Source organism: Dryobates pubescens, chromosome 22 (assembly GCF_014839835.1).
Source record: "Dryobates pubescens isolate bDryPub1 chromosome 22, bDryPub1.pri, whole genome shotgun sequence".
In the NCBI taxonomy this organism is placed as follows: domain Eukaryota; kingdom Metazoa; phylum Chordata; class Aves; order Piciformes; family Picidae; genus Dryobates; species Dryobates pubescens.
In genome coordinates, this window is record NC_071633.1 from 5,544,265 (window position 1) to 5,571,274 (window position 27,010).

The following is a 27,010-nucleotide window of genomic DNA, read 5'->3' on the forward strand; positions in this document are numbered from 1 at the left end:
CCAGCTATGGATTTTCTCCAGGCTGAGCAAGTCCAGCTCTCTCAGCCTGTCCTTGTAGCAGAGTTGTTCCAGCTTCCTGACTACCTTTGTGGCTGTCCTCTGGACCTACTCCATATGGTCCATGTCCTTCCTGGTTTGAGGGCTCCAGAGCTAGACACAGTAGTCCAGGTGAGGTCTCACTAGAGTAAAGTGGCAGAATCACCTTTTTCCATCTGCTGCCGCCCAAGATGCCATTTACCTTTCAAGCTGCAAGCTCATGTCCAGCTTGCTATGCACCAAGACCCCCCCAAGTCCTTTTCTGCAGGTACAAGTCCTTTTCCTACTGGTACACCTATAAAAGCCATCTCTAGTTAAAAGTGAGTGTCCTAGCTGATGTATATGTGATTTCCCTGTATATGTAATTGTCCAGAGAACGGCAACAAGGCTGGTGAGAGGCCTTGAGCACAAACCTTATGTGGAGAGGCTGAGGGAGCTGGGATTGTTTAGCCTGGAGAAGAGGAGGCTCAGGGATGACCTCATTGCCCTCTACAACTACCTGAAAGGTGGTTGTAGCCAGGAAGGGGTTGGTCTCTTCTCCCAGGCAACCAGCATCAGAACAAGGGGACACAGTCTCAAGCTGCGCCAGGGGAGGTTTAGGCTCAAGATGAGGAGAAAGTTCTTCACTGAGCGAGTCGTTTGTCATTGGAATGTGCTGCCCTGGGAGGTGGTGAAGTCACCGTCCCTGGAGGTGTTCAAGAGGGGATTGGACGTGGCACTTGGTGCCATGGTCTAGTCATGAGGTCTGTGGTGACAGGTTGGACTCGATGATCTTTGAGGTCTCTTCCAACCTTGGTGATACTGTGATAAATGAGTCAGGATTCTTCCCTAAAAGTTAATAAATGCTATATGTTCCCTACTGAAAGGTAATGAAATGTTAGTCAGCTTTGTCACACGGATGCTACGGTGATCTAAAAAATGAGAATAAAAAAAGGTTTGTTCTTATTTAAGCCATTTAGTTGCATTTGGCAGGAAATTATTGTTGAATTTGTCATATTATCTTTGGCTAAACTGTTTTACAGTATCTCTGTTTATACCTCCACTAAGGTATTCTTTATATATTTGTAACTACCCCATCTATTTCTAAAGCTGATCCACTGGCTTCTATCAAGCAATATATTTCTTAACTAATTAGGCTGTGGCAGGACTTTGAAAAACATGAACTACATAAAGCAGTGTGGGCAATACAAAGTAAACCAGGAGTGGGAAATGAGTTTGGCTGTAGCTCTCAGTAATATCTGTTCCTTTTTGCTGTGAAGCACAGTTTTAAATGACTACCTTGCAAACAATACTTTTGTTCTATTCATGTATAAATTGTGGTTATAGCTTTGGTGTCGAGTAAATTACCCTAAACCAGAATTTTCTCCAACTCTCTGGGCTTCGCTGCACTAATAAAAGGTAAAGTCACAGCAGTTTAAAGTCTCACCTGATCTATTGGGAATTGCATGCCTTGCAGGGTGAATTCAATTGAATTGCATTGAATTATACTGGGGGGAAGGAAAACAAAAAGAAAAAGTAAAGGAAAAACCACAACAAACCTCCTTTAGTGAAGCGGAAATATTAAGGGTTTGAGACTGTATGCTAATGCTGTTCTAGGAGTTTCTTTTCTACTTATTCAAATATTGCTACTACAAAAGAGTCAGTGGCGTTTTCCTGTGCTTAAGCTATTTTCCCATCCTTGCTTCAGGCAGGGCTGAAGGGTGCCATGCTATCTGATTTAAGTTCTGCTGTTACCTTGAAAGTTTGGGCCTGATGATCCTTGAGGTCCCATCCAACCTGGCAAGCTTGAAGTTCCTCAGTCTCCATGTTCTGCAGATAAAAATAACTGGAGTTTTTCTATAGAATAGAAATAGAATAGAATAGAATACAAATAGAATAGGAATAGAATAAGAATGGAATAGAATAAGAATAGAATAGGAATAGAAATAGAATAGGAATAGAAATAGAATAGGAATAGAAATATAATAGGAATAGAAATAGAATAGAGTAGGAATAGGAATAGAATAGGAATGGAATGGAATGGAATAGAATAGAATAGAATAGAATAGAATAGAATAGAATAGAATAGAAGAATAGAAAATAAATAGAATTAACCAGGTTGGAAAAGACCTTTGAGTCCAAGCTATCATTTAATTTCTTTGATTGTGTGTTTCTGTTCTGATTCTATGAATCTGTGTGTTTCTGTTCTGCTTGTAGTTGGGTTTGGGTTTTTTAAGTGTAAAAGCCTGGGTAAAATCCTGTTTCCTCTTTGGGTATTGCATTGCTTCATACAATTCAGGAAACGTCCTCAAATACTAGCATTAGGGGCAACTTGTAAGGGTATCATATTCTGCTGAAGGACTTTGAATTCACTCTGATTTCTTGACTGAGTCCACCTTTTGGAGGAAAACAAGCTCCTAGTTTAAAAGAGTGATTCATTTAAAATAGTTCATTGAAGTTTTTACTGAGTATAAGGGGAAAGTGGAAATGCAGTTTAATCAGTTGGAAATAGCTCTTAGGGGATAGTTCATATGATCAATCAGAAAACAAATCATACAGCATCAAGATTGCCAGAGAGAGATATATTTATAGTGATACAGTGGTAACTGCAGTGAATGTTAGAATAAATAAGGTTTTGCTTTTAAAAGCTGGGTGGATTTTTTTCCCTGTCCTTCAGGCCCAAGTGTGTAGGACACTTCTTTTTGTTTTCAGTTGCTGTTGTGAATGTTAATCAGAATTAGAGCATTAGGTGAAGGAAAACAATGGATCTGCGGTGTCTGGACCACTCTCTCTAAGGGGCTGCCACAGTTTTGGATTCTTCATTTGTTCTTCACATCCAGATGCAAGCTTTAAAGATTCACAGCTATGAACTACTAGAAAGTGAAGAAGCTTGAATAAGAATGTGCAGGGGGGAAAGCATCCTTAAGCAATGAAGAGGGTAAAAATTAGATGTATATCTATTCGGGCTCTCTTTTCATTCTGTACTTAGCCGCATGTTTAGAAAACGTTGCTTGGATTTTGTCCAATACTGCTCTGTGAGGAGAGGCTGAGGGAGCTGGGGTTGCTTAGCCTGGAGAGGAGGAGGCTCGGGGGGACCTTATTTCTGTCTGCAACTACCTGAAGGGAGGTTGTAGCCAGGTGGGTGTTGGCCTTCTCCCAGGCAATCCGCACCAGAACAAGAGGACACAGTCTCAAGCTGCACCAGAGGAGGTTGAGGCTGGATGTTAGGAAGAAGTTCTTCACAGAAAGAGAGATTGGCCATTGGAATGTGCTGTCCAGGGAGGTGGTGGAGTTGCCATCACTGGAGGTATTTAGGAAGAGACTGGATGTAGCACTTGGTGCCATGGTTTAGTTGGTTAGATGGTGTTGGATGGTAGGTTGGACTCAATGATCTCAAAGGTCTCTTCAAACCTGGTTAATTCTATTCTATTCTATCTTTCATTTCTATTAACTAAAGAATTGAAAATAATAGCAGTGTTCTTTGGTAATCTTGCTGAAGTCCTTCTGATGTCTTCAGACTCATAATCCTCTAGCTGGGATATGATCAAACTAAATACTTCAGTTGTGATTTGATCAAACTAAATAAAATATTTGGAATGGTAATTGCAGTTATATATGGGTATTCACAGGATCACAGGATGTCAGGGGTTGGAAAGGACCCGAAGAGATCAAGTCAAACCCCCCTGCCAGAGCGGGACCATACAGTCTAGCTCAGGTCACAGAGGAATGCATCCAGATGGGCCTTGAAAGTCTCCAGAGAAGAAGACTCCACAACCTCTTTGGGCAGCCTGTTCCAGTGCTCTGTGACCCTTACAGTAAAGAAGTTCCCACCTTGTGTTGAGGTGGAACCTCCTGTGCTGCAGCTCACATCCATTGCTCCTTGTCCTATCGCAGGGAGCAAGTGTGGAGAGCCTATTCAAAGAGGACAGCAAGATAACAATAACAAATTACTTCATTGAGACTTGTTAGAATTACCCCAGAAAAAAAGCTTCACATAGAAGTCTTAAGCTGCTGTTCATGTCACTACCTAAGTTAAGGTGTCTGTTCAGACTATTCAGTATATAAAACTATTTTTTCCTGCCAGCAAAAAGAATTGGTTCTCATCTCCTCTTCATCTATTTCAGCCTGAAGCTGAAATATTTTGACATGCAGATATTTTTGCCCCTGCAGAGTAAATAAATAAATAAATTCAATTTCTCAGGAGGGATGTCCAGATTTGGTCAGCTCAGACATTTAGGTATTGTTTTTTTTCTAATGAATAGGTCAGCTTTGCTAGGGAATTGCTTGGCTTAAAAATGTGAAAGCACTGATTGTGCAGCACAGTGGGAACAAAACATTCAAGTTTAACTGGCTTCTTCCTGTAAAATCACTGCAGCAATTCACTCTTACTTTAGTGACACCTAAATTCACATTCACTGTCCAGTTAACCTCACACCGAGGCTTAAATACAGAAATTTTTGTATTCTAGCCCCAAATGGCCAATTTTATTTTGCCCAGAACCATTTTTAAAGACTTATTTCTGGATCTTTTCTCCCATATTCCCATTTGAACAGTGTTCAACCATGTTTGGGGCTGCAGCTGTTATTGGAGAAGGAGATATTAAACAGATCAATCGACTTGTCACTAATTTTAGGCATAATAACTGGTAAGAGTTGCATTGATTTTGTTTAGTTGTTAAGCACTGCATTGATCTCCAGAAAGCTGTTTTTCATGGCTATGCTGGAATTTAAAAATACAGTTTTCATTAGACTAGCTCCATGTGCCTTTGTCATCTCTCTCCAAATAATTTTGCTCATTTATCAAGTTTACCTACAAAAACTTTTCCATGGAGTGAATCTTCTCCAGAATTTCATTTCAGAGAATCATAAGACCAATAAGTTTGGAAAAGACCTTAAAGGTCATCAAGTCCAACCTGTCACCCAACACCTCATGACTATGAAACCATAGCTCCAAGTGTCACATCCAATCCTTTTTTGAACACCTCCAGGGACGGTGACTCCACCACCTCCCTGGGCAGCACATTCCAATGGTCAATTACTCTTTCTGGGAAGAACTTTCTCCTCACCTCAAGCCTAAACCTGCCCTGGTACAGTTTGAGACTGTGTCCCCTTGCTCTAGTGCTGGTTGCCTGGGAGAAGAGATTAACCTCTTCCTGGCTACAACCTCCTTCCAGGTAGTGTAGAGAGCAAGAAGGTCTTCCCTGAGCCTCCTCTTCTCCAGGATAAACAACCCCAGCTCCCTCAGCCTCTCCTCACAGGGCTGTGCTCCAGACATCTCCCCAGCCTCATTGCCCTTCTCTGGACACCTTCAAGTGTCTCAATGTCCTTCTTAAACTGCGGAGCCCAGAACTGGACACCGTACTCAAGGTGTGGCCTAACCAGTGCTGAGTACAGGGGCAGATTAGCAACCACCATTTAAAACAACCACCACAGTAATGGTTTAATTGCTCTTTCTATTTTATTTGTTTTCTCTTTAATGAGCATCTCTCTTGTAAACAATTTAAAACATGCAGAGCTGAATGGATTGGGAAATGTTTCTTATGTGAAATTATAAGGATTTAATCAAGCAGGTGCTACTTAAGGTATTCTGGAAGGTGTCTTCTTGTGTCAATTTACTTCTGTGCATAAGGATCTGAGTAATATTTTATCAAATAACTACTTGAACTCAGGAAAGGTCTTCATGGATTAAAAAAAAGCCCTGTCAAAATATTAGATTCATATGGTTCAGCCACAAGCTAGGCTGTCTTTTGGATGTAGTGTGATTACTTTCTTTCAAATGTAAACCAGGTATTCCATTTCAGACTATAAGTTTAATCCTGTCTGCATCAGGTATCAACTTTCTGGTGGTGGTATTTTTGCATTTCTGCCAAACACAAAGGGACCTAGGGGTGATGATTGACAGCTGCCTGAACATGAGCCAGCAGTGTGCCCAAGAAGGCCAATGGCATCCTGGCATGCATCAAAAATAGTGTGGCCAGCAGGAGCAGGGAAGTCATTGTGCCATCCCTGGAAGTTTTCAAGAGGGGATTGGATGTGGGACTTGGTGCCAAGGTTTAGTAGTCATGAGGTCTTAGGTGACAGGTTGGACTTGATGATCTTTGAGGTCTTTTCCAACCTTGTTGATTCTATAATGTTTCAGTGGGGGACCATGAGGTCTGCTGTGCAACTCTGTAGGTCTGGGGTGGTGAGACCCCGGCCAAGGTTGCCCAGAGAGGTGGGAGATGGCCCATCCCTGGAACCAATGCAGGACAGGTTGTTCTGGGCCCTGAGCGATCTGCTCTAGTTGTATATGCCCCTGCTGACTTCAGGTGGGTTGGACCAGATGACATTTTATGTGTCCCTTTCCACCCAAACCACTCTGGGATTCTGGCTTTCAGTGCTGTGCCACTGGGAGATACCAAAAGGGGTTTGGGGCTTTTCCTACCTAGAAAAATCCCCAGACACCATACAAAACCAGAGAAACAGAACAGCCATTAACAACTTCCTTCCATTTGGATATGTGTCCTTTATGGCTGTTGACTTGTGTTCTGAAGGTGAAAGCAAGACTGTAAGAAAAGCTATGATGGAAGCTGTTGGAGCAAATGCCAGTGGTTAGGATTTGCCTTTGCTAATTTCCAATATGTTGAATTCTGATAAGAAGCTGCCTTCCATTTAAAATTATGGACATGGACAGCAAAAAAAAACACCCCATATTGGTTATCAGATATATTGAAAGAGTTGTGTAAACCAAAATTCCTAGGAGATGTGATGATGCCTTATTTGAGGCGTCAGACAGGCTAAACGAGTGAGGAGGGGGAGCTGGATGGTCAGCCAGTCTCTCTTGTACTCTGCTGCCTCTCTTCCAGCAGTCACAGAGGCCAGTTGAACACCATTAAGTTTCTGAGGTAATTCCCATGTATTGTCTGTATTAAATCAAGTGCTTGCAATGCTGTAAATGTCTCATTTTTTTCCTGCTGCATGGAGTCTGTAGGCAGATCAAATTGAATAGAATTTTTTTTCCCATCAATTCCCAATAGCATTTTTTTCTGCTTTAAAAAAATAATCATCTTTTCTTGCTGAGCATTTGTGTGTTGCAGCCATGAGCTTTTCTGTGTTTGGCTTGGTTGATGCTAGGCACTTAGCATTTTAAGTGTAGCCTTTATGCTGATGAACTACAAGTCGCTTTAAGTGAAGACTTTGGCTGTCAGTTCTTCAAAGCCTAGTTACTAACTTTTGAATAGGAATCTATGAGGCCATGGAATCTAAATCCTGAATATCCCCATCCCTGGAGGTATTCAAAGTGAGGCTTGACAGGGCTCCTGGCAACCTGATCTAGTTAAGGACTAGGGGAGGGACTGGGGAGGGACTTCTCAGGATATCAGGTAGTGATAGGACTAGGGGAATGGAATGAAGCTGGAGGTGGGGAGATTCAGACTGGATGTGAGGAGGAAGTTCTTCACCGTGAGAGTGGTGAAGCCCTGGAATGGGTTGTCCAGGGAGGTGCTTGAGGCCCCATCCCTGGAGGTGTTTAAGCCCAGGCTGAATGAGGCTCTGGCCAGCCTGATCTAGAGTCCCCACCATGGCAGGAGGGTTGGAACTAGATGATCCTTGTGGTCCCTTCCAACCCTGACTGATTCTATGATTCTATGCCCCTGCTGACTGCAGAGGACTGGATGACCTTCCAACCCAGACCATTCTATGATTCTATGAATTTGTGGGTATTTGGAATGTCAGTTTTATCCTTGATATGGGATTTGGATTTTGAGAAATAATTATAGATTCCAAAACAAGCAGCTGTGGAGCAGCAAGTTTATTAAAGATTGCTCCCCTGAAAATCCAGCTGCGTTCAGAACTATTGAAATCTATTTTGCAGATAAAAGCATATTGCTTTTGAGTACTGTGTGTAGCCAGCTCTAGCTTTAAGAAGCATTGATGAGAAGTACACCTTCCATGACCTAGAGCCAGATCTCCAAGATAGTTCTGAAAAGTATGTGAGCATAAAAGTTATTAAATTTGCTGGGCAGATGCATTACTGAGATTGCTTGCCTGTGACTGACAGACTAATATTCTACCTGATATCATTGGATTGAGTAAATTACATTTTTAACATCCTTTCTTTTCCAAGACAAGTATTAATATGAAATCTGCTGACTGTCAAATTTCCTGTCTCATCTAAACCTCTTAGCACTTCATTTCGACTAAAACAAAAAGAAAGAATCTAATAGGTGTTGAAACATAAACACATTAAAAAGATAAATTAATTCTGCACAGCTTTTTGTAGGTCTTCTCTCAGGAACAGCTGTCTTGAATCTTTGTGTTTTATGAAAGCAGGAAAACAAGATTGAAGCTTGCATACTTTGCATGGATTCCCAGCTTGCATTGTGTTGGGAGACACCCTTAAAGGCCATCTTACTCATCTCTCTTGCAGTGAACAGGGGTACCTCCAACTAGATCAGGCTGCCCAGGACCACATTGAGTCATTTTCCTTCCATGACCCTAAAATACCCAAAATTCTGGGCTTAGATTTCCCTTTTAAAATGATGTCTGCATGGATTTTGGATCTGGGATGGATCTGAAATGTGGGAAAGAATCCCAGCTTAGATCTTCCACAGTCTGAGACGCAGCACGACAGCTCTCGGTTTTGGAGTTTGTGAGGTAAAGGTATGTTGCCAAACTGCTGGATGCTGTTGAGGCTGAGACCTGCCCAGAAGCTCTGTTGGTTCTGTGAGGTTTTGTGGGGTAAAGGTATGTTGCCAAACTGCTGGATGCTGTTGAGGCTGAGACCTGCCCAGAAGCTCTGTTGGTTCTGTGAGGTTTTGTGGGGTAAAGGTATGTTGCCAAACTGCTGGATGCTGTTGAGGCTGAGACCTGCCCAGAAGCTCTGTTGGTTCTGTGAGGTTTTGTGGGGTAAAGGTATGTTGCCAAACTGCTGGATGCTGTTGAGGCTGAGACCTGCCCAGAAGCTCTGTTGGTTCTGTGAGGTTTTGTGGGGTAAAGGTATGTTGCCAAACTGCTGGATGCTGTTGAGGCTGAGACCTGCCCAGAAGCTCTGTTGGTTCTGTGAGGTTTTGTGAGGTAAAGGTATGTTGCCAAACTGCTGGATGCTGTTGAGGCTGAGACCTGCCCAGAAGCTCTGTTGGTTCTGTGAGGTTTTAACACTGTGGACTCTGAAAGACTGTAGAGGTGAGACAGAGAAGGAGAACAAACATTCATGTATTTAAAGTATTTACCTGTGGGATTACAGCTTTTGGTGTGTGACTTGTTTGAAACTTGGATTTTATACAATGCTGAAACGCACAAACCCCAGGAAGACCTGTTGTCTGACACTTAATTAATTTACCATTAATCTCTGGGAGTGTTTTAAGACCAGGTTGGATGAGGCTTTGAACAACCTGGTCTAGTGGGAGGCGTCCTCTGCCCATGGGATCTTGAAGGTCCCTTCTAACATAAGCCATTCTATGATGATAATTTCATTAAATGAGCATGATGCAGCTAAGTAATTTGAAGAAAATGTGTTTCTCTTGCACTGGGTTTGTGCTTTTTGCTTTTTCATGACCCTTACTAGCTTCTTTGGGTGTTTTTGTTTCACTCCAGAATCTGCACCTAATGAGCACATAGTTGACACACTTGGCCTTTTGTTTTCTTTGTAGACCTTTTCCTCTTGTGGGAGCAGTAAAATTGCACAGGGCTGTTATTCCTCCCTGCCTTTGTAGAGGAGGTGGCATTCATATCTTTTGCTTCTGTGAGTGCACTTGTGTTTTCTTATGGCATTGTTGGAACAAAGGAGGTGCATTTGTCATTTATTTTGCTTAGCTGCATTTCCTAGTACTTTATTCAGATGGCAGATCCCTTTAGGACTGTGAAGCCTCTGGTGCTGAGGGAATGCTACAACAATGTTCTCCATGTTTGCAGCTGCCTTTGACAGGTCCCAGGGTTGAAATCTCAGGTATAAAATCCATGCAGCTGCATGAAAATTGCAGTGTTTGTTAATTCCAGGCTTTACACAGGAGTAATGGACCTGGTGCATAGTCTTCTTAAATCAGCAGACAGACAAATTCATTACTTCCCCTCTGCTCCTTTTGGTCTTACAGTTTTGTTTTGTTATTTTTTTTAACATAGCCTTGTCATCATTTATCATATCAGGGTGCACTTGATGTGGTTAGCCAGCACAGAGCTGATGTCTGAGGGCAGGGCGTGTGGTCAGCTCATGACTGACATTGCACATACTGATGTAGTTATCAAAGGTTAGACTAGTTAGCTGGATGAATCTCTGAATGAGCACAGCCTGCTGGAAAGATGTTTAGAATGTGAATCAATCCAGGACAACTGTCTCAGGGATATCTATTTCTGGACTGAAACATATTGTAGTAACATCTTCAAGAGAGCCGATACACATTATTAGGTGTTTATAGATGGTACCTGGCAAAGCTTCTTTTGAAAATTAAACATATTGGCAAAAAAAGTTCTGTAACAGCAAATCCTCAGTGCACTGCTACTGGGAGAATTCAGAAGACAGAGCCTATTAATATTAAAGTGAACCTGAGTGATATGACTCCACAGAGAGCAGCATATACGTATTCCATAGTCATTTCCTGCCCTTCTTTCATAACTCTGTCATTTATGTTTTAAGGCAGATGTTGTGACAATTTTGGGTCTAAAATATGCTTAATGCAGCATTTCATGCCCTGCAGCTGGTACAGCAGAAAAAGTGAAATAGTAGAACAGAATGTAACCAGTACAACCCTCTACTCTTCTAGTGATAGAGAAGTTCAGGTCTTTTCACAGTAAAAAAAATGTGGTTTACATTTAATTTGTTTTTCTTTGCATGTTTGGTCCCATTCAGCATGCTCCTTTCATTTCTGTCACCTTGCTTTAACAGAGCTCTCACCGAGCTTTTTCTTTTTAAGCCTAACCCACAGCTTGCAGCAGGGCCAGCTTCTTTTCACCATTCTGTTTACAAGTGTTGAACAAATGAAAAGAGGGAGCTTGAGGCTAACATCTACCTAACGAGGTGTTCTGCTTTGTTGATCCCACAAACCATCCCCAGGGCACTCAGCCACCTCTACCAAAGTGAAAGATCAAAGAATTGTCAGGTTTCTTCTCTAGATAATCCTGTGTGGCATAGCCAATTACCCTTCATTTCTGATATAAATTCTGTAAAATGGGATTCAGTATTTAATATGCTGCTATGTTTTTAATTAGAATATCTGACATGGAGAGAATTAGAAAGGCCATTTGCTGTCTCATAGCAAAGTCCTGTTGAAGTGGCTGGAGAATTGCAACTGAATATTAAACCCATCCAATAAATTTTGTGCATCATTTTCCCATCATGAGCTATCTTTAATCAGATATAAAGAAAATAAATGGTCCCAACCCTTTACAATCCAAATGAAAAACACCCTGGGGAATAAAAGAACACTTGTTCCAGTACACAGCTCAAAATACAATCATGGAATGGTTTGGGTTGGAAGAGACCTTAATGATCCTGTGGTTTCAACCCCTCTGCCAAGGGCAGGGACACCTTCCACTACATCAGGTTGCTCAAGGCCCCATCCACCCTGGCCTTGAGCACTTCTGGGGATGGGACCTCCACCACTTCTTTGACAGCCTGTTTCAGTGCCCAACCACCCTCATAGTAAAGAATCCCTTCCTTACAACCAATCTAAATTCACCCTCATTTGGTTTAAAGTCAATGCCCCTTCTCCTATCACTATATGCCCTAATGAAAAATCCACCTCTAGCTTTCCTGTAGGCCCCCTCAGAGCTTTCTGTTCCCCAGGCTGGACAACTCTGCCTATCTCAGCCTGTCTCCATAGGAGAGGACCTCAAGCCCTCTGATCTTTGCGGCCCTCCTCTGGACTTCTTTCAACAGGTCTATGTCCTCCTTATGTTGAGGGCCCCAGAGCTGAATACTGTACTCCAGGTGTGACCTCACGAAAGCGGATCTGCAAAGCATGCAGATCAGATGTGCATCATCGGTACTAAAATACACTGGTGAGCGGAGTCCATCAGCTGCTGGGCACACAAAAAACTGTGAGGAAAAGAGATTCTAACATCCTCCAGAATATTAACATAATCTCCTCTTACAAGAAGTCACAGTGTCTTCACTGACCATAAAGGCAAGGTGGAACTGCAGTTCTTACCTGAAAAACTTCACATATAATGCAGAAAACTCAATTTAGCTGTCTGAGAGAGAGGAAGGGCTAAGCTGCTGGAATTAAAGCAGTTGCACTGTTTCATGCTATATGAACCATTTTTCATTATCATGAAATACAAAGCCAATATCCCAAGCAAAATGGGTATCAATACATCATAATATCAGATAAGACCAGGTATTTGATTCTGGTGTGTTGATGTCTTTCTCCTGATCTCCTTCCTAAGGGTGCAGCGAAACACTTTGGTTTAACAGGAGATGGAAAGCAGTTCATCTTGGCAATTGGCCCTGACGCTCCTGCTGAGGAGAGTCCAGGGTTTTTTGTTGTTCTTGGATGTTCTTTGGGGTTTTTTTCCTTGGGTATTTTTGGCTTTTGGGGTTTTTTGGGGGGCAGTGTTTTTTATAGGATGCCCATAAGAGAGAAATGTTCAGACTCTGAGCAGGGGCTCAGCATGGTTTGATTTGCTCTATTCATCAAGTGAAAGGAGAGACAAATTTATCTTGTATACAACAAATAACTGCTGTCAGACCTCAGATAAAATGTCTGAATTGAAGTTGATTGCTGGGAATAATTTTCTGAGAGAGAAAGTGATTTTCTTTCCTTGAACATATTTTGCGTCCTCCTGCTTTCAAAGGCTAGCAGGCAAACCAAATTGTTTGGTACTGATGATGTCTACATTGTATAGTTTGTTCATCCTGGGTTAAGATTGATGCTGTTTCAAAGAGGTAATGCCTGTGTTTGAAATCATGAAACAAACATAAGAGCCTTAAAGCATTCATCTATGTGCCTAGAGGTCAAGGTAACCTAACTTCAAGGTTAGAATTGATGCCTTTTTGCATTGGTGGCATAGTTTTACCTTTCTGATAGTAGTGTAGATGATACAACAGTTTTAATCCCTGTAACTTCAGAATTGCAATGACAATAAACCCTTTTAAACTGGACCCAGGGGTAGTTTGTCACATTTAATGCCCATAAACTCATGAGGTGTTTATTGTGTATGCTAAATGAGGAGGGAATATTCTGACAAATACAATATGCAGTTAGATAATGAATTGTTTTAATCAAATGAGTGTGCAGAAAAGGAATTAAAACTGCAACTGTAAAAGCTCTTGGACCGAGCTCTCAAGTGCATTGTTTGTGCTATTGTTCTTAAGTCTTTGTCCAAGTTTTCCAACAGGGACATGGGAATTAAACCAAGAAAATAATTACTAAAAAACCCTGTCACATCTTTCAGCCATTATGCATCGATATTGTATGGACAGAGAGGGAAGGGAACTTGCATTTTCTTGAGCTAAAAGTTAATAAAATTATTTAACAATATGAAAAGAAGAGACTGCTGGCATCATGCTTATAGTTTATGAAAAATGCTAAGGTAGTCATATCTGTCTGCTTTTTTTTTTCCCCTCTCTCCCACTTCTCTGGAGTGGTGAAGTGCTCACTGGTAGTTTGAAGCCAGACAGAACTTCTGTTGCCCCGAGAGGGACAAAAGAATGACACTCACACAAGTGGATTGGAAAGTGATGGAAAGTTTAAATGGAAATCAATTAGTGTTTTACAGAAATTGCAAAGCATAGTAGCAAAGATATCCCAAAGCATGAAGAGCCCTTACAGCACACCCTAAGGCCTTCCAACCCTTCCCTTCTCCCTCCCCACCTGAGGGTGTATCCAAAACCCCCAGGGCTCTTTCTTCCCCCCACTGCTAGGCTAGTCTCAGACTGGCCAGGTCTGAGACTGCCACCCCCCTTCTCCTCCTGGCATTATGCCTAGACAAACCCAAGAGGCCTTGAGATACTCCTCCACCATTACCCAATAGGGAACAACTCTCACGAGAGCCAAAAGGGAAGAAAGAGGGAAAGAATGACTTTGCAGATGGATTTATAGGGTGCAGGATTTATGGGTATGAAATAGGCTGTTTCCTATATCCACCTACTGGGTTGGATATTGAGGACACCGAAGGTGTAACTTACGTGGCAGTAATAGGAGGCACCCAGCCTGAACTGCCACACTGGTCATGACTGGGATTGCTGCTGTTGTGCTAACATGGGGGCATCTCTTCAGATACTTTATGGATGTTTTGGCTGGATACTGGTCTTGAATTCAGAAGAATAAATGACATACATGAAGGAATTATTTTCCTAAGGTAGGAATGTAAAGGCATATATACCCCTCCAGCCAACAAGGAAAGGGGATGTTATTTTTCTTGCAGGTTCCAAAGGCACACTGGCAAAGCAACTATGGCACTACAGCTTCTGTAAAGTGCTTTTATGTTGGTGGGAGATCTTTAGGTAACTGAAATATAGAGTGGCTGCCAGTGTTCGTATAATGAATTCAGCTTCTGTTAAGCCTGGTCTCACAGGCTGAAAATCGGATGAGAACTCAACAAAATATGCAAAAGTTATGTCAGTGTAAAAAGAAAGGGGAAAAGAAATGTCCAGGAGCTGGCTGACAAATCTGTTTGGGAATGAGGCAGATAGCTTTTTTTCTTTTTCTTGTCAGTATGGAAGCTCTGTGAAGACTATGTTAGCAAATCTGACAAGCTGTCATTGGCAGTTCTCACTTTTTTGGAGGACACAAAATAGACACTGTACTCACCACTATTTCTTGAGCGTAGCTACCAGGACAGTAGGAATTGACTTCACATGCTTTTACTGGTATGCTTCACATTCTGCTGTAGAAACTGATCGCTGTTGATCAGGATGCAAAGCTATTTTTGATGGTGACATGTGATTTGCAAAGTAATATAAAATCACTCAAATTGTAAGGAAGTGTGATGGGTTAATGCCCATCCTGAAAGCAGGCATCGGGGGGGAGGGCTTGTAAGAGCACTGCCCTCCCTGCAGGGTTTTTTTTCCCCTGGAAAACTAAATTAGCCTGTTCCACTCCCCCTCCCTGCCCAGCAAGGCTATAAAAGGGAGGATACTGCAGCCATTAGCTCTCTTGGGCCCTGTCTTGGCTTGGATGAGGACTGCTCGTGGCTCCCTGCTTCTCTGTCATGTGGTTGGGCCTGATACTCCTCCCTGCTACTACCACACCTCTGCAAAGGACTGGTTTTGTATTTTATATTTTTTTCCCATCCATCCTTGTTTCTTAACCCTTGTGAACCCTTTCTCTTGTTGCTAGGTTGGAAGGACCTCAAAGATCCTCAAGTCCAACCCGTCACCACAGACCTTATGACTAAACCATGGCACCAAGTGCCACATCCAATCCCCTCTTGAACACCTCCAGGGACGGTGACTCCACCACCTCCCTGGGCAGCACATTCCAATGGCGAACAACTCTCTCAGTGAAGAACTTTCTCCTCACCTTGAGCCTAAACTTCCCTTGGCACAACTTGAGACTGTGTCCTCTTGTTCTGGTGTTGGTTGCCTGGGAGAAGAGACCAACCCCCTCCTGGCTACAACCTCCCTTCAGGTAGTTGCAGAGAGCAGTAAGGTCTCCCCTGAGCCTTCTCTTCTCCAGGCTAAACCATCCCAGTTCCCTCAGCCTCTCCTCATAGGGCTTGTGCTCAAGGCCTCTCCCCAGCCTCTTTGTTCTTCTCCAGACATGTTCAAGAGTCTCAATGTCCTTCTTAAACTGAAGGGCCCAGAACTGGACACAGTACTCAAGGTGTGGGGTAACCAGTGCAGGGACAAAATTACTTCCCTGCTCCTGCTGGCCACACTATTCTTGATGCAGACCAGGATGCCGTTGGCCTTCTTGGCTTCTTGGGCTCACTGTTGGCTCATGTTTAGGCAGCTGTCAATCAGCACCCCTAGGTCCCTTTCTGTTTGGCAGCTCTTAAGTACTGATCAAATTATAACTGTTTTGCCTGCATTCTGCTAACCCTGGGGTTCTGTGTTGCTAATAGACTGGCTAATGAGGTAGGATTGCTAAATCCTCTAAAACCAAGTTACATCTCCAAAACGGAGTCCATCTCCTAACTTAGAATATTTTGGTTTCAAGCAAACTCTTCTAACTATTTACTTTTACCAGGTTACTTTAGCACAAAATGTGAAAATTGTGCCCACCATCTAATACAATGTGTGTCTTGTAGAGGTGGTAAGCATTTGCATCTTCACACTGGGGGTTACTGCAGGGCCTCCTCAAAATAGTGCATGTGGAAGTTGCTTGCAATTAGTTAACGCATTAGTAGAACTATTCCTTATAGCAGCTTGTGCTGGGCAAAAGGAAGATAAATGAGTAAAAATGTAAGGATTACAACTCATCCTTAACTTGGTTCTGAAATGTAGGCAGTCTATATCCTAAGCCGCCCATTGCCAGACTGTCGGGGAACTGAAGGATAGTGAAGCTAGTCAGTCAAAACAAAGCAGTGACTTCCTGGATTAATTCAGAGCATCTGCCTAATGAAGCAGTGCCTTTGACACATCTGTTTGGCCATCACCCCAAGAGGAGATGTTGACCTTTTATGTGAAACCAATCACAGCTACTAAATGAGCATCACTCTTTAGTTATACACCTGGTGAGCAATAGACGTGCTAGATGTGCATCGTATCTTTGGTTTATTTTTGGTTTCTCTCTCTTCATCTTCCATCTGACACCCAATTCCTATTGTGCAGAGCCAGTAGTCTTGTTTTGTGTTTCTACAGTGGTTAGTGTGATGAGGTGTTGCTCTGTGATGAGCTACAATGTCATTTTTTCCAAATATAGAACAAAAAGTGAGATTTATAGAATAACAGTTGTTCTCACTCCTCACACACCCAGCCCACTGCAAGTTGTATTTTGCAAGGCAGAATCTGAGTTTTCTCATTCAAAGTTACATTCCAATCCCTTTCTGTTGCATTCCAGAACTGTGGGTACCTGTGTCAAACAGCTGGAAAAGAATTTGTTTTTCATAGAATCACCAAGGTTGGAAGAGACCTCAAAGATCATCAAGTCCAACCTGTCACCACAGACCTCATGAATAAACCATGGCACCAAGTGCCACGTCCAATCCCCTCTTGAACACCTCCAGGGATGGTGACTCCACCACCTCCCTGGGCAGCACATTCCAATGGCTAACGACTCTCTTGTGAAGAACTTTCTCCTCACCACCAGCCTAAACCTGCCCTGGTGCAGTTTGAGACTGTGTCTTCTTGTTCTGGTGCTGATTGCCTGGGAGAAGACACCAAGTACTCAAGGTGTAGCCTAACCAGTGTAGTGTACAGTGGCAGAATGACCTCCCTGCTCTTGCTGGCCACACTGCTCCTGATCCAGGCTGGGATGCCATTGGCCCTCTTGACCGCCTGGGCACACTGCAGTTTCTGCTAAGGGTTAGGGCATTTTTTCTCTCCTTTTTTCACTTCAGCATGTCCAGTGGAAATCACTGAAGTATTTTGGAAGATTTCTATGTGCAGTCCTGCTGCTGTGAAAGCAGGTTTTAATGTAAGTCATAGCCTCATAGACCTCTGTAAGAGAAAGTATTGTGCCATGATGCTTCTGTCTTGTATTCTTATCTGTGCCTTTGTTGGTGACTTGAGGATGTTATCTACCTATAAAACAAAACCAGTGTGATCAAAGATTTGAAAAAAATACCTTAATATTCCAGTTATTCTAAATAATAAAACTGTAATTTTTTTTCCCTCTCTTCTTCCAGAACAAAAGCCTCAAAAACAAGCTCTTGTCTGGAAACAAGCTTTGTGGTATTCATGCAGAAGAGGTAAGTCAGGGATCCTCTCTATTGTTAGCATACCCCAAATAAGCTTGTATCAGCATCTTTTGTGTTGATGTTCTAGTCTAGATTACTGTATACTATGTATGTATGGTGAGTGCTCCTAAAGCCTTCTCATGTCAGCTTGTTTCTGTGACTTCACTAGAAGCAGCTCAAATGTGTTAGAGAGTTGTGAGTCGTGAAATCATATTAAACAAAATAAAGTCTGGACATGTTTACAAAAAGTAAACTTAGCTCTACAACATGGGTAAAACTGATTTCCTTTCATTGAGCTCCATGCCTGGAGTAGGGCAGGGATTGCCAACTGGCTTTTATTTTGGAAATTAGCTTATGGAGACAAGAGAGATTTGTTATTATTCTTAGAATGTTTCATTACCTCAAGGAAAAAAAGGGTCACTTTATGAAAAGGAGGGGAAGAAACCTCCCTGCTGCTGAAGAGTAATCTGGCAAAGACAGTTGATGATATAGAAGCCCTATATTTTTTTTTGCAAATATATAAATGCACATGTAACTGCAAGCATGTGAGCAGTCCCTTTAGTTATTCAGCTTCTCATGAAGGCTTGGCTTGGCTTTATAGATGCAAAACATCCATGACTAATTTATGTGTAAGTCATTACACTTTGCCAAGAAGAAGAAAGAAGTGTAACACTTTTTGTTCCTGACTGAAATTGTCATAATTATGGTTGAACATGTTTTCTTTATTAAAGACTCTACCTTTTCACTTCAAGGCTAAAACCTCTGAGGTCAAAGTCATGTTTTCTAGTTCTATTCACTATTGAAGACTGAAGGTCTTCACTGAAGACCTGCAAGCACTCTTTCTGAGAAATCCTCAGTTGCAAGAAATAATAGTTCTGGGATACACGTTTTCTGTTCTATATCACCATGGTTGTTTCCAAACATGCCACAGAATATGAACACAAATAAATTTTTCTTCCCATGTTTACTGCTTAAAGAATTGGCAGGGTGTGCAATGCAGCTTTCTGTTTCCCCCTCGTTTTCAAGTTTGTTTTTCCTAGCTGCATAGCATCTTAAGTGCTCGGTAATTAACTTGAAGATCTTTTCCCTGATTGTGTCTTCTTTAGTATTTGCAACATAAATGTCTTTAAATCTAAGGGCAAAGCCTAAGATTAAATTTATTGTAGTGGGACAAGCCTGGCTGTCAGAAAATTTCAGAAAGCTAAACCTAAGCTAACTAACAACTCAAGGCAGCAGATTGTGAGTGTATTTTAGACTTCAAGAATCTCAGCCTTTATGAATCATCCTGGCAAATTTGTGACTTTTAAGTGGGTTAGTGCCATTAGAACAAGAATAAACGCTTACAGGAGCATCCTTTTTTGTTGGTGGTTTGTGGTGTTTTTTTCCAGTCAGGTGGTGTCAACCAAAGAAACACAGTGTATTTTCTGCTCTTTAAGTACTCACCAAGCATAACAGCTGTATGAAGTCAGTATCTTTATAGTTATTAGATCAAATACCCTTCATGGATAGAATTGCCTACCAGGATGCTCTTGTTTCAGTCTGCTCTGAAGCTTCATGCAAACACTTTTAATGAGCACTGTGATTCCTTCTTCCCCAGCTGCATAGAAGGGAGCATGCTCATGATCCTACACAGTGCACATGACTGGATTTTCTTCTCTGAAAACTCAGAGCCCTGGACAGAGGAAGGCAGGGAGGAAGGCAGGGGGACGCAACCCTCAGGCTTCCCAGGACACAAAAAGTGGCAATATTCCCAGATACTGTGGTTTAGAGATTGTTATCATCTTGTGTCTGATGCTGCTCTTATCCATCAAGAAGTCCTCTCCTTAGGAGTGAAAAAAATGTCACAAAACAATGAAATTTTAGAATTAAAGACTTGCAAGTCATGTACTTGGGTTTCAGTTACTTATATTACACACTGAGTACATTAATGCAAATCTATATTCAGTCACAGGTTTGTGATTTAGCAAATGAGTGATACCTCAGTTGCAACTCTTAGGTCCTTCTTGTGGTGGGTTGAAAGGCCGATCCTTCCTTGCCTCCCACCAGGGCAGAAAAAAATGAGACTCAGACAAACGGATTGCAGAAGTGGTGGTAAGTTTAAATGGAAAAGCAGTGAATATTTTGCAGAGAACCACAAGCACAGTGACAAAAGAGATCCCAAAGAATACCCAGAAGCATCCCAACAGTCCTGAGTGTACACCCAAAACCCCCAGGGCTCTTTCTTCCACACGTCCCCCTGCCCCCTTGCCTCCACTGTTAGGCTAATCTCAGCTGGCCAGATCTGAGACTGTCCTTTTCCTCTTGGCATTAAGCCTAGCCAGGCCCAAAAAGGCCTTGAGATAACTGCCCCTCCATTACCAGAGAGGGAGCATCTCCCATGAGGGCAGCAAGGGAAGAAAGAGGAAGTGTAGAACCTTTCTGGTAGTTATATAGGGAGTAGGACATTATGGGATGAAATACGTAGCTTTCTGTGTCCACCCACTGGGCTGGACCCTCAGGACACCGCAGATGTAGCTTGTGTAGTAGAAGCAGGAGGCACCCTGCCTGAACCACCACATTTCTATAGACATTTTGGGTACCTTGCATGTCACAGAGACTCTACATTTTCTTAAGCACAGTTCCTTGAGCAACTGGTTCAAAAATATCCTAGAGCAATAAGTTGGTTAAGGTTTCCTCGTGGGTCTTTAGTTGGTGTGGAACATATTCCATAGCTCTTCTGGTTGCTATTGGCACTTTCTGCTGTGTGGTTGAAACAACAGCCAATATAGTTACAGAAGGAAGAGTTGAACTGACCTGATCTTGGCAGTTTGTTTCAGAATTTGGTGCCATTTTACATTTTCCATGAAATTTTTGCCTGGTTTAGACATGCTACCCTGGACAAGCCATTGACATTGATTTTGGTTATTCTGCATTCCCATCCTGGTGTTGTCAGAACTTGCTACTTTCTCCCCCGCCTCCCCTAATTTTAAAAGGAAAGATTTAAAACCCCTCTGATGTTATTATCCTCACTTTCAGTCCAAAAAGATCCAAGCCCAGCTGAAAGAGCTTCGTTATGGGAAAAAGGATTTGATTTTTAAGGTAAGTTTTATTTTAATATAGCTAGCTAATTAATACACTAGAAATAATATAGTACTGAAGTAATCTAGTCTGAGACTGTTCTTTGTTGCTCTGCTTCTAAAGAATCATTTCCTTCTCACCACACTGAAAACAGCTCAAAGCACCATCATGCAATTTCAGAAATAACATCTATTTTGGTTTTCTTTTTGGTTCCTTTGGAGCAAGGAAGATAAGGTGCAAAGCCTAAAAAGTTGTCTGGTGTCCTTGTGTTTAAATAGACAAAAGCAGTGGCAAGTATTTCATTTCTGAGTGTCTGTGTTTATATGCTCACAGAAAGCAATGTTCTCATTTCCTACTGGTAACCAAAACTTATTGCCCTATTCCATAGCTTCTGTAACAAGTTTTTGGTATTTCTAACTGAACTATGAAACATTTTACAGATGGTTCTTGGTTGTGCTTTGATTTACAATCCTCCATGGCAATGTCAGTTATTGCAAACTTAGGTAATGATTGGACTTAATGATCTCAACTGCCATTTCCAACTGAAATGATTCTATGATTGCCAACACTTAAAACAAAGCTTTGTGATAAGCTGAGCAATGGGATGCTTCTTAGATCCCTGGAACCAAATTCCTGCTGGAAGCTGGAAATACCTTTACCAAAACTGAAGCTTTTAGGGGGAAAAAAAGGCCATGGCTTATGCAATTCAATTGAACAGCCTGTCTAGCTAGCACATTTCAAAGAGGAAAACCAGAAAGGGAGGTGTGAGGACATGTTGCTGAAGGGCATCAACTCCTGGTTAACAGAGGAGATATTAATCTCTGCTAAAGGAGGAGAGTGATTCAGGTCACCTGACTGCAGGCTGCTAATTGAGTAGTGCTTTTATTCATGACATAAAAGAAGAAGATAAGTAGTTATCTTCTGAGTGACTAAAGCTAGAATTACTTACAAAGTAATTCTTCTCAATGTGAGGCCCAAATTGCCTTCTGGAAGTATTTAACTCTGTCTCCTGTCTCTCTGTTGCATGCCTCGTACTGCAAACCTGGGATGACATAGGCCACTTAAAATGCACACTGTGATTTGTCTTTATTTTATTTGGTTGGGATTTAATTCTTTTTTTTTTTTTTTTTTTTTTTTTCCATCCACAGGTTGATTTTAAGGTGTGGTGTTTTTTTCCAGGAACATTTATTTCTGATCATCATAAGGCCCAAGCCAGGGGAAGAGATTTAGAAACAGGCACTAGTCATGGAGATCATGGAGGGTTGGCCTCTTTTCAGTGGTGCCCACTGGTAGCACAAGTGGCCAAAGGCATAAACTAGAACACAGGAAGTTTTTCTTGAGCTTCAGGAGAAAATCCTTTACTTGGGGGTGTCAGAGCACTGGACCAAGCTGCCAGAGAGATTGTGGAGTCTCCTTCTCTGGAGACTTTCAAAACCCACCTGTGCACCTGGATTAGCGGGGGTCTTGAACTAGATCTCCAGAGGTCCTTTCCAACCCCTACCATTCTGTGATTCTGTGGAGGGATTTAATCATGTGTATTTCCCAGTTAGGATATTGGATTATGTATTAACATAATTGATTTTTATCCTTATTGTAACAAACCTCCTACTACTATTCCGGGTTTTTAATGGTTTCATGCAGTCCTGGAAATCATGGATTTGCAAAATGTGACTCGTTTCAGCACTTAGTAATTCAGGTCTATTAATTTATTGTCAGTGCATTATTTTGCACCACAGTTTGGAGCATGAAAAATTGTTGTAACTTTTTTGTTTTTAATGAACTGAACAAATCCAATTCGAAAAGTTACTGCATGACCCTGAGGATGTCGCCTTGAGGATGCAGAGTTGCATTAGACTGTAATGCAATCTTAAATAGCTTGTCTGAGCTAGTGTGAGACAAAGCTAGTCAGTACCAAGGTGACTTAAATCTAGCAGCAGCAGCTCCACTTATAACTGGCACCTTACAGCTATTCAATCAACTTACAGACCTAGTCTAACTCCTGCTAAAGTGAGGAGCAGTTTACTATTAATATCAAATTGAAATTGATTGGGACTTTGAGTGACAGCTTCCAAATGGTTGAACTATAATAACGATTTTGAGTGTGCCCAGCAGGATTGAAAAGTTTAAAAACTTTGTCATGTCAAGTATTGAAAAATCCCAAACTGCCTAAAGATCAGAGAGAAAAAACCCACAGGACCAAGGGAAAGGCTTATGAGCTGAAAGATGAGTCAAAGCCTCATCCTGTGTAAACGTGTAGTAGCAAGAAAAAGGGAATGTTTTCTATGGCAGTTATGGAACAGACAGAGAAAACAACTAGTGAGTTTGTAGCTACAACAGTAAAAAAACCCCGTGCCTTATTCTTTTTGGTTGCATGGTACTGTGCTATTAATGGCAGAGCTGAGAACTGCAGGGATCTGGAAGCTCCTGCTTCCCTAAAATGAGCAGTCCTTGCAGAGAAGTTATTTCCCTAAAGTGAGTTGTCTGTCTGATTGTATCCAGCTCTTAGGGAAGAGAAGATGAGTTTCTTTATTTACTGAGCGTTTAAAAGCATCTTCTGAACGCCTGCACTCAATACATTTCATATACATGGTAAAAAGGCAGTTCTGGAGAACTGTGAAGGAAAATAGTGTTATAGAACAGAATAGAATAGAACATAATAGAATAAACCAGGTTGGAAGAGACCTACAAGATCACCGTGTCCAACCCATCATCCAACGCCACCCAATCAACTGAACCATGCAACCAAGCACCCTATCAAGTCTCCTTATGTGACAGAAAAGTCAGCAGTCCTCCTGCACAGGGCACAGGCTGCTTGCCTGAGCCTGCCTTCAAGCACAAATGTCTCAAAATGCTTTCTCATTATGAAGTACTCTAATTTGCTACTGCTGTGAGTTTTCCTTTTGTATCTCCAGAGAAGGAGAATAGAGAAACAAATCTAGAGTTAACCACAGGTACACCAGCAGACAGTAGCATTTCACAAGGTGTCTACATGCGTGAATGCTATATTATTGTTAACATCTCAGTGTTTAAAACTACAAAGCAATGTTTCCAATTGCAAGCAGACAGCAGGCAAATGAATGAAATAATAAAACTCCTTCACTGACTCACAGAATGTAAAGGGCTGGATGGGACTTCAAATGATCATCCAGTCCAATCCCCCTGCCAGAGCAGGGTCACCTATACAAGATGACACAGGAATGTATCTGGGAAGGTTTTGAATATCTCCAGAAAGGGAGACTCCACAACCCCCTTGAGCAGCCTGTTCCAGTTTTCTGTCACCCTCACAGTGAAAAAAAGTGTTTCCTCCTGTTTCCATGGAACTTCCTATGCCTCAGCTTCCACCCATTGCCCCTTGTGCTGTCATTGGGCATGACTGAGCAGAGCCTGGTTCCATCCTCTCGGTACTCATCTTTTGCATTCTTATAAACATGAATGAGGTCACCCCTCAGTCACCTCTTCTCCAAGCTAAGGAGCCCTCAGCTCCCTCAGTCTCTCCTCATAAGGAAGATGTTTCTCTCTCCTAATCATTTTTGTAGCTCTACACTGGGCTCTTTCAAGCAGTTCCTTGAGGTCATTCCTGAGCTGAAGGGCCCAGAACTGGACACAATACTCCAGATGCAACCTCACCAGTGCAGAGGGGGAGGAGAACCTCTCTTAACCTTTCTTATCCACCCCAGAACGTCATCGGCCTTCTTGGCTGCAAGAGCACACTGCTGGCTCATGGTCAGCCTTCCATCCACTAGGACCCTCAGGGTCTTTGAACCCTTTGAATTTTCCAGAAGAGTATTATGGTGTAATTCTAAATATTTTATACCATGGGATTAGTGTTGCTACAGACATTAAAATCAGAGTGAATTTGCATTCACATAAATAGAGCAGATTTGAGCCCAGTTCCCACATAAAAATACACTTTTTCTCAGGAAAAAAAAAACACTATCCCTTGAGCCCTGGTCTTTTTGCAAGCAATTCTGACCCAATTCGTATATTTTAGTTGTAAAATTTATATCCTTTCCTCTCTCCCAGGCACTGCATGAGAAATTATAGGGGGGGTGGAAATCATTGCAGGCTGCATCAGCTTTTTCTTCTTTATTCCCACAGGCACAACAGCTAACAGATCTGGAGCAAAAGCTAGCAGTTGCAAAAGATGAATTGGAAAAGGCAGCCCTTGACAAAGTAAGAAGTGTAATGTAATGTAAGCATGTTTGTCTCTATCAGCTAGGAATGTTGCACTGTAATCTGACAAAAACAAATGAAAGTCTTGCTGTGATTTAGATGCATAACTTAATTGCACGTACCTGGGAGTAATGCTGCTGAAATCAGTGGAACTAATTATGATGCATGGAGTTAAGTACAGCTGCAAAGTTATTTAAGAGGAGGGCAATCAAATTAGAAACAAACATCTCAACAGCCTCCAGAAAGCCAAAGGCTGCAATTCTTTGTGTGCAGAAGTATACTAATGGGAATGTGCTTGTAACCTCTGCCATTTTTATCTGGGCTTTAGTCAGAGTTCCAAGGAGGACACAGTATAGAAATAGGGCAACCTCTTGTTAGGGTGGGAATGATGTGACAGAGCTGACTCTTCTGTAGGCAGAGATGCCCAGTCATCTGGGGGAAGCTATGGGGAGCCTCAGGATAGTGACAGAGCAGGACACATTCGTTCCTGTCAGCTGTGCAACAGGGGACCATCCCTTTGGAATGGAATAGAATGGCATGGCATGGCATAGCATAGCATAGCATAGAATATAATAGAATTAACCAGGTTGGAAAAGACCTTCAAGATCATCGAGTCCAACCCATCACCAACACCATCTCATCAACTAAACCATGGCATTAAATGCCCCATCCAGTCTCTTCCTAAACACCTCCAGTGATGGTGACTCCACAACCCCCCCTCCCCCAGGCAACCCATTCCAATGGCCAATCACTCTTTCTATGAAGAACTTCTTCCTAACATCCAGCCTAAACCTTCCCTAGTGCAGCTTGAGACTGTGTCCTCTTGTTCTGGTGCTGGTTGCCTGGGAGAAGAGACCAACCTCTGCCTGTCCACAACCTCCCTTCAGGTAGTTGCAGAGAGCAATAAGGTCTGCCCTGAGCCTCCTTTTCTCCAGGCTAAGCAACCCCAGCTCCCTCAGCCTCTCCTCACAGGGTTTGTGCTCCAGACCCCTCCCCAGCTTTGTTGCCCTTCTCTGGACACATTCCAGCAAGTCAACATCTTTCCTAAACTGAGCGGCCCAGAACTAGACACAGGACTCAAGGTGTGACCTAACCAGTGCTGAGTACAGGGGCACAATGACTTCCCTGCTCCTGCTGGCCACACTATTCCTGATCCAGGCCAGGAGGTTACTGGCCCTGTTGGCCACCAGGGCACACTGCTGACTCATGTTCAGCCAGATGTCAATCAGTACCCCCAGGTCCCTTTCTGTTTGGCAGCTCTCCAGCCACTCAGACCCCAGCCTGTAGCTCTGCATGGGGTTGTTGTGGCCAAAGTGCAGCACTCAGCACTTGGACTTGTTGAATGCCATCATGTTGGACTCTGCTCATCTGCCCAGCTTGTCAAGGTCCCTCTGCAGAGCCCTCCTACCCTCCAACAGATCAACTCCTGCCCCCAGCTTGGTGTCATCTGCAAATCTACTGATGATGCCCTGAATCCTCTCATCCAGATCATCAATGAAGATATTGAACAGGATTGGGCCCAAAACTAGGTTAGCTAGGAAGAAAATGTCATGCAATAGGGAAGTTATCCAGAAAGGAAAAAAGGAACTTCAGCACACTATCAAGGACTGCTGTTTTGGTTTGGTTTTCTAGTATTTTCAGGTTCCATTAGACATTTATAAAAGCATACCCCTTGCACTCAAAGCTTTTGTCTTTACTCTGCAATATAGCAAACGCTGAAATCATCCTCTTGAGTGAGGAGTTGCATCCACACTGCAAAATGTCATCTGTGCAAGCAGTGCTCACAGTAGCATTATTCAAACTTGTGTGTGCATCTGGTGATAGAGCTGGAGTTTGTGGTTAGCATATTGAAGTGAACTGCTCCATATAGTAAGTAAACAAATTAAGCCTGGTCCTTCTTTGCTCATATAATGCTCACAGATATGGTCTCTCACTAGTCCATGGCACTAGCAAGAGAGGAATGCTTGCCCTAAATATCTTGCTAAATGCAGTTATTCATTGTAATGAAG

The 27,010-nt window shown here is 42.4% G+C and overlaps 1 protein-coding gene across 1 annotated transcript in view; it reads left to right on the forward strand.

The window, feature by feature from the left end:
- The window catches only part of LUZP2 (leucine zipper protein 2), a 159,684-nt gene that overhangs the window by 94,325 nt on the left and 38,349 nt on the right, over positions 1 to 27,010 (forward strand). The window contains exons 6-8 of the mRNA XM_054171665.1: positions 17,721 to 17,783; positions 20,787 to 20,849; positions 24,927 to 25,001. Of these exons, the coding sequence (XP_054027640.1) occupies positions 17,721 to 17,783; positions 20,787 to 20,849; positions 24,927 to 25,001 (201 nt within the window). The remainder of the gene's footprint in view (positions 1 to 17,720; positions 17,784 to 20,786; positions 20,850 to 24,926; positions 25,002 to 27,010) is intronic.